Genomic DNA, 9,100 nt, shown 5'->3' with positions numbered 1-9,100 from the left:
TCCCGCACATTAAGTTTGGGGAATATTTGGTCATGAATTTGTAACAAAAATTTTATATACTAGAAGTTATATATCCAAGTGTACATGTGTGTGTGTGTGCGTGTGTGTGTGTGTGTCATACAATACTTACATTTTTGTGTTTGTGTACATAATATGTGTTTTTGTATAATGCAAGTGTGTGCATTTTTGTGTGATGCATATGCTTGCATGAATGACTACATTCATACCAGTTTAACTTCAGTCTGTGATTTACAGTCACCTCCATCAAACACTGTCACACACTCCATTGTAGAATAACTCTTGACAAGATCTACCATCAACCATCACTGTACATTGACTCCAGGGGTCATCTGTCTTGATCAGACGACAGTCATCATTGTCCCAGTGACATTGCTCATTATTGCATTCATCCTAATATCAAATGATAACATGCGAATTATGTATACATGTTTGCACTTTGGTCTGTTGTAGTTGTGCACATGATTGAAGCAGACTGCAACTAGTAATTGGCTTGTAGTGGGTCATGTAGTTAGCCTGTCATCATTGACAGAACCTTATATGAGTCAGAGTACATACATGTTCATATTAGTAGTTTACTGAGCAGTAACATAATTATTTGGTGACCATGATATGGCTCAAAAACAATATGAATGCGGTGAATTAAATTCACAAAAACAAATGGCTAATCGAGTAGCTGATTACTGAGAACAGTAATGGTGTTGAATCAAAAGACAAAAAGTACCTAAATAATATTATATACATTCCTGTGATACCATAGCATGATGTACATACACACAAATACACAATGTATATACAGTAGGTAGGTACACAAACACTTGTACACACTTGCATCACATATTCCATTATTTCCCTTCTCTTCACATCCAGAAACAGTGCAGGCACAAAATGGTTGCAGGCAAACAGAACAAGTGACACCAGAATATCCAACTGGACAATCACATGAGAAACATCTTCGAATTCTAGTACTAGAGCAAGTTCCTCCATTAAGGCAAGGGTTGTCTTCACATGGGTCAAGGCAAGTTTCACATCTGCTTCCAGTGCAACCATCATAACATGAACATTTTGGTCTGGTGCGAGTATTCCAACAAGACCCAGCATTGTTACAAGTGTTAGCCATACATCTCTCTATGGAGCAATCAATACCACCGTACTCTTGTGGACAATGACAAGAATAATATGTTCCGTGATCTTTACAGGTGCCATTGTGGAGGCATGGAGAGTTCTCACACAAGTACACATCAATTTCACACTCTTCTCCTTCATAGCCAGTCTTGCAGATACAGTAGGGAATAGATGGATTAGTGTAGTTAGTTATACACCTGTGATATCGAAATGGACTAGTGCATGGATGCTTATTGCAATATGGAACTACTTCTTCACACAAATCACCAACAAATCCATCATTACATCTGCACTCAGATACAACAGTGATAATTTCCCCTCCAACAGAAATTTTCCTGCCATCTAACTCTCCGAGATGGTCGATACAATTTGAAGTGTGTCCAGGGGTACAGCCAAATCTAGTATTGTTAGCTCCTGCACAGGTTTGATTGGTTAACCACTGACAATATTGTCCATGATAGCCAGAGAGACAGTTACACTGAAAGTCATCTGGAGTTGGGAGACAATCATCATCATTCTTACATGCAATGCTTGTGCAGATATTTATGTTGATTTGACAATGATCACCAGTAAATCCACTGGTGCAATTACAGTGAAATGATCCAGGAAAATTTGTACACTCAGCACCATTTTTGCATAAGTCATTCTGTTAACATTCATCAATATCAGAGGAACAGTCTAGGTCTGTGTACCCATCAGCACATTGACACTCTGTGTAATATTCACCTGTCACAAAGTGTGACCAACAACTGCCACCATTGTGGCAAGTGCCATCGCAAGGATCACATTGTGATTCACAGAATCCACCCGTTGTATAAGGAAGACAGTAGCAGTATTTCCCAAACTGCAAATAATTATAATCTGCTTCAACTTCATAACAAGTTGCATTATTCTGACAAGGATTTGTGATACACTCTTGTAGCTCAATTTCACAGTGTTTCCCAGTGAAACCTGTGAAGTATTGATCCAGGTATATGTACATAGTGTAAACACATGTGCAATGTTATTTCACAAACACATTTACCCTACTACTTATTCTAAAACCTAAATAAAAAAAGGATGATATAAAAATAGTTGTATAAGTACAAAATTTCAAGGATAATAGGTAGCCTGAATGAAAAACAAATGAGCGAAAAAAATAAAACTGAACAATCTAATGAAATATTTGCAATACTGTAATACTGACTGGCTAAGTAACTGACTGGAATGATGGATAGGTGGACAAATTGATTGACTCATCTCAACTGACTGTCTGACTGTCATTTTTTTCCTTTAATATACCACAAAACAAACTGCACATGTGTAAACTAAAAACGATTCCTGTCGAATTAACAAACAATAAAAATTAATTACAGGGAGCAAAAGTGAAATAATCTCAAAGAAAAAGCGTGTGTTTTGTGTATAAGAGTTAGCTGATATGCCTGCACTTACTAACTATTTAATGCCACTAGCAGTGTTGAGCTCCTTGGCTGCTTACCGTACTGAAGTACAATATATAGTCAATGGCAATAAATTTTGATACCAAATTTCTTCTAATTCACTTTAATTCACTTATAAAACATGACACCAGGGAAATACAGAAACTATTAAGATATATTGTATGTATAACACTTACCTGATGGACATGTACAGGTGTACTGAAGGCCATCATCTTCACAACTGGCATCATTATGACAAGGAACATCTGCACAGAGTACTGCACGTCTTCGACAACTATGAACTGCCAACCAAGGAGGAGGACAGGCACATCCATGTCTCTCTTCTTCTGGTACATTAATACAAGTACCACCATTGGGACAACATATACCACTATGACAGCCATTGGATTCCTCAGCATTGTGTATAGAACAGTAGTCCACATCTTCACAATGACTACCAGTGTAGTTTACATTACAAGAACTATAATAGCTTGATATACCATCCACACAGGTACCATTGTTACAATTAACACCCACACACTCATCAATATTCTCTTCACAATGTGATCCACTAAATCCTACATCACACTCACACTGATAACGAGATGGATCAAGACCATTATCTGAACAGATACCATGTCCACTACATGTAGTGTTACTACAGTTAAAATGGCTGACTGTGCAAAATTCACCACTGTAATTCACAGCACAGTGACATTCATAGTCAGTATAGTTGGCTAGTGGCTGACAAGTGGCTCCATGTCTACATGGGTTAGCTTCAAGATGATCACAGATGAACTCTGAACAGTCATCATCATACCATAGGGGATCACACCTAAGGAATATACAGTATAATAGATAATATGAAGACTTGAATAGTAGGTGCAACAAATATATGACCTCCGTCCTTAGTCAGTATTGATTCAAAATAACCCCAATATGTACCAAGATAAAATGGACCACTAATCTATTAATATCTCTAAAGTCATTGAGTACTGGGGCCTGTGGTCTGTTTTTTGTCTGAGCCTAGGCAAAATTTATTTTGACTTGTAGTTCCAATACTGAAATAATAATATACAGATGGAACAGATACTGGAAGTATTAGTACATAATTTTTGTTGTGTGTGGGCTGTGTGATAATTGATTACAGTAAAAAATTATTATCAATTCCAATGATGTAGTCAGAAAAGTTAGTAGGTGAGGCAACATGGCTGATCTATTACACTACTGGAGATTTTGTCCATGAAAATCCAATGAAAAATAATGTTCACCCTGTGAAAAGTGAAGTTTTCATTGGGTAGCACCAATGAAATTTTATTTTCATAGCATTTTCATAGGAAAAGTTAATGAAAACCCAATGAAAAATTACCACTGAAAACTCTGTGAAACTGATTTTCATGGAAGTTTCAGTGGTAATTTTTCATTGGTTTTTCATTAAACTTTCCTATGAAAATGCTATGAAAATAAAATTTCATTGGTGCCACCCAATGAAAACTTTACTTTTCACAAGGTGAATATTTTTTTTCATTGGATTTTCATGGACAAAATCTCCAGTAGTGTTAAATCCAAAGGTAGGTAGTGGACTGCTCTATTATAGAATCTTTAAAATATTAGAGTTCCTTGATCTTTGTGGGTACACTAAATTCTAACTGTTCTTAACTGAGACAGCTGTCTCATTGCCTCAATGGTAGCTACACAATTAGATTTTTTGACCCAACAATAATACCCTATACAGTGTTGTTTAATCCACAGGTACATCCTATATTACCCTATAATGCCCACACATGCACAAACACTATTTACGCTTGAAAAATCATTGACTACTACTTACATGCCACATGCAGTTTTACCATAGATTATTAAACCAATACACAAGATAAGTTTGAAACATGATATGCGTATGTAATGATAAGGATCATGTGAGATAGCAGTCTCAGCTAGCTACACTGCCTCATTATTACCTGTAAATTATTGCCAACTGGTAATCAGGGTTCGCACTTGAAAGCACTCCTTACCTACACCAGTTTAAAGGAAGTGTGGTAGCTAATCCACAAAAAAGAATTTCATTGTATTTGGGGAACATGGTAGCCTATGACAAATACCATATTTACTGGTTAAATGTCACAGCATTTATTACCATAGTTGAATTGATGTGGCAACTATTCAGACATGATTCAGTACTATTTGATGCATGCATAAATGTTTAAGCTCTTATTTTCAAAATTGATTGAGGCAATACTTAAGTACAGCTACTATTTAAGGTGAGGCAGTAATATAAATACGCTCATTATATGCTCTGAGTCATTTTAATCTGCAGCTGGTCTATAAAACACTTTGAAGCTTGTGCCCCCAATGTCCTTTAGGTTGTAGAACACTAATACATAACTGGTATGGTTTATGACTACTACTCATTTATCCTCTAAGAAACCACTTCAGTTATGTTTATTTGACTTCAGAAATTCTGTAGCTAAGGAATACACATTGTGAGGTGATGGTTTCTACATATTACTTCACCACCTGGTTTCTACCTCCTGCTAGGGACCTGTAAGTAAGCCTATTACTCTGTTGTATGTAAAAAATACAGTAGTGACTAGACTCTATACACCCAAAGCATGTAACAATACACAATACACAGGTGATAGTGTTCCACATAATATAACAACAATGGATGTGGTCAGAACTTGTGGATTGAGATGTTTATTAGTACATGAAGCCATTGGTGGTGTAAACTGAGAACTATACTGTTCCAATTAAAGCATGTATAGCAGCCATAAAGAATTGAATTGATGATAATTCCATATATGGAGAGGTTTAGCTCTAGACAAAGACATTTGCAAAAGAGTTATGAATTTACCCAAATGACTGAGGTGGTCATTTAGCTAGCTAGTTATACCATCAGCTGGTTGATAGCTATTCAGTTAGTTCATGGCATTTGTAAAGTTGCTAAATCAAAAAAGAAATGACAAATGTCAAATGATCTTCACAAGTTGAAACAGAGTACAAAGTATCCCACACACCTTTTGATATTTCTTTGCACTGCTGAAATGATTGTGTACCTTATTGTATGGAGACAGTGGACATTGGCTACAACATTGCATAATATCACTATTCAGGTTATTGTGGTACATTCCTTCCCAGGCAAAGTGTAGGATTATGTCTGGGAAAGAATCTACAACAAATACAATGTGTCGACCACATTATGTAAAGATATTTAATTTTTCTAACCACCATGGTATAAACAAATGTTATTTCTTTGTTATTTGCTGACTTGCCAGGTTTGTCAACCGCATATGAATAAAATAGTTTTGTGGTCAAAAGCGTAATCCATTCTCATCAAGAAGCCTTCAGTAGCTGCCGACATTAGCTAGCTAGGACCATTCTTTGAATATACACTCAATCAGTACTAGAGTAGTCATGGTAAGCTAGCTAGGATCATTCTTGGAATATACACTCAATCAGTACTAGAGTAGTCATGGTAACGTGTGTGGCTGATATGGTTTCCCTTGCTCAGTTTGTACCATTGCATAATCAATGTCTGTCCATGCTGAAAATGATAACTCCTCCTTGTGTGATCATAAACTGACTGTTATATAAAGGAGCTATACATGCTGTAAAGCCTTTTTAGTAAAATAAATGTATATGGTGCAAAATGTGTATATAAAATTGAGAAAAATATCTGGGCTTTGAAAAGTGACTGTTAGGGTTAGGAAATTCCCTGAAACATCAATTGTCTATATACATAATTTGATAGTCTTGCAGCATCCACAACTTTTCCATAAATGGAAGTGTCTGGCAACTCTTGTATCAGAGTAATCAACAAATTTCTGGTCACTTTGCAAAGTAAGTACTGAATTTTACAGAATCATTGATTGCTTGATACTGTATAGTAGTTGGTAGGTATGTACCATAGATTGCTTCGACCAATAAAATGTATAATCATTTTCTTATGATAACTACAGTACTGTATTTAGTTGCTATTAATTCAAAATGACAGCCATTAAGATGCAAAGTGGAAACATTTGGGACAACAGCCATGAAACAACTCAGCAATCAATAAATAACAAGATTTACATGTAGCATATTTCAGTAACACAGCACAGGCCCACATATGCATGCAGGCTACAATTACCAGAGAGACCTTTTCTTGTGAAGAGGTGGGAGGTGGGTGCTATCAGATCACATACCACCTCTGCAAGTGCAACATGAAGTGAGACTAAGAGTTGTATTTTCCATAGTACATAAGTGTACATGTGTTAGTGTATGAATCTGGAGTTGTAATCAAAAAGAAAGATAAAAAGTAACCGTCTAACACAGGTCTGGAACACCTTGAGAAAACTAGTACCTATACATGATTAGCAGCAGCTTGATTTAGTGAACAGTCCCACATTTTCTATGGACAGTTGAAACATTTGGACATTGGCTACATGACTGATGTAAAGCTGCACATAACAATGTATATCATAATTCAGGCTATTGTGCATGGTACATTCCTTCTCAGGCAAAGTGTTTGATTATGTCTGGGAAAGAATCTACCACAAAGACAATGTGCCGACTACATTATGTAAAGATATTTAATTTTTCTAACCACCATAGTATAAACAGATGTTATTTCTTTGGTATTTGCTGACTTGCCAGATTTGCCTACTGCATGTAAAAAATTGTGGTCAGCAGTATGATCCGCTCTCATCAACAGAACCCTTCACTAGCTGTCATCATTAGCTGGCTGTGTTCCCATGACCATTCTTGATCAATTAATGCTAAAAGAAGCATGATAACTTGTGTGGCTGATATTGTTTCCCTTGCTCAGCTTATAGCTACCATTGCATATGCATTATCTGTCCATGCTGACAATGATAACTCCACCTTGTGTGATCATAATTTGACTGTTATAATGAAGTAGCTACATGTACCCCCACGAAATTTGTGATGAAAAGATCTGGACTTTAAAAAGTGACTTTGAAGAATAGGCGATTCCCTTGCCTGTAATTTGATAGTCTCACCACTTTTCCAAAAATGGAAGTTCTGATTACCGAGCTGATGACTCTTTGTATCACAGAAATCAGCAAATTTGGTCACTTTGCAAAAATAAGTACTGAATTTTACAGAACCACTACTTGTTTGATGCTGTATATTTGGTAGGTTGTAGCATAGATTGCTTCCACCAATAAATTTTTCAATGATAAACCTTCTCACAGGTCCCTAGTGGGATAGCATATTTTACAGAAGAATAATTTTCTTGATGTGTGATGGCTACAAACAACTCCAATTTGGGGATCCTCAAAATAACAGTCACAAAATGAAACAACAGTCATGAAATAACTTAGCAATTGCTATTTAATTGAAGCATATTTCGGTAACACAGTACAGACCCACATGCAGGCTACAGTCATCAAAGGGAACTTTCATTTTCTTGTGAAGATGAGGGTGTTGTCAGTTTAAACACTAGTTAAGGTACTGCTGTGAGTGAATTTGGTGAAATATTGAAAATATAGCACATGAGAGCATGAGGCAAAGCCAAGTACTGTATTTGGTTTGAGACCACACCCAGTGCTATATATTTTCTATAGCATGCAACTGTACATGGTACTTGTACTTTGTTAATGTATGAATTGGGAGTTGCAATCAAGAAGAAGATAAATGATTAACAGAGTTTATCGCGATCGTGACCTGAAACACCATGATGGAAGTGAGAAAACTAGTACTTATTGGTGATTATCAGAAGGTTAATTTACGGCAAACAATGACATGTTTTCACACAATTTGAATCCAAAACCTGCTGGGATAGGAGCAATCAGGCAGGAGGATGAGGTAAATGACTGTGGAAGGCTAGCTATTTGAATATTGGGTAGTTTGTACAGCTATTATATCTAATCATTGTTTGTGAGCGTGACCTGAGGTGTGGCCAACAATGCAGAAGGCATCAATGTTGAGTGGCCACTGAATCTAAACAAGAATTTGCTGGACTTACAATGGCGGACAATGTAAGACTGAGTAGTAGTATTATTGTTTTGGAATAACAAATATTTGTGTGCATGGCCATTGAATCTGTTGTTAATTTCTATGGTGACATATTTGACATGCAGCTATGTTAGTGGGGGGTTATTGTGGTCATTTCAGTGTCTCCATGCATGCGTGGGTTGCATCTGTGTCATGTTTACGTAAAGCACACTTTATTGTCATATAGAGAAAAGCAAAGCACAATTTGGTGGCACATTATGAAAAATAAAGTGCAATTTTCCTAGTTTTGAACTTAGTAGATGAAAAGATAAAAATTTCTTTTTTTTCTTTTACTGCTCAGACACAGCTCTAGAGGGTCTCACTAGTATATGTAAACTTTTCATTGATTGAGGTAAGCCATATAGCTACAACACTGAGTTGTTTTCTAGTAGCACTAAGGGAAGACTACTCGTAATGCAAGGTAAAACAGCACTACTTGTAAACTATACACTCCCATATTCTTACTTGCAAGTATCGTAGCTCTTTGCATCACCAACCACTGACATAAACACTCCATGAATGCACGGAGGATCACACGTCAT

General features: G+C 36.5%; 1 protein-coding gene across 1 annotated transcript; it reads right to left on the bottom strand.

Annotated features, from left to right (window-relative positions):
* Positions 1-264: 264 nt before the first annotated feature.
* LOC136267606 (neurogenic locus notch homolog protein 3-like) lies at positions 265-9,100 on the bottom strand. The gene is made up of 6 exons (XM_066062765.1): positions 9,024-9,100; positions 2,759-3,396; positions 1,798-2,094; positions 1,141-1,632; positions 847-1,088; positions 265-411 (listed from the first exon to the last, which is right to left on the bottom strand). Exons 1-6 carry the CDS (start codon positions 9,098-9,100, stop codon positions 265-267), a joined length of 1,893 nt encoding a protein of 630 aa, XP_065918837.1.

Source organism: Dysidea avara, chromosome 9 (genome assembly GCF_963678975.1).
Source record: "Dysidea avara chromosome 9, odDysAvar1.4, whole genome shotgun sequence".
In the NCBI taxonomy this organism is placed as follows: domain Eukaryota; kingdom Metazoa; phylum Porifera; class Demospongiae; order Dictyoceratida; family Dysideidae; genus Dysidea; species Dysidea avara.
Note: the sequence above shows the minus strand (reverse complement) of the source record. Positions and strands in the feature narration are given on the sequence as shown.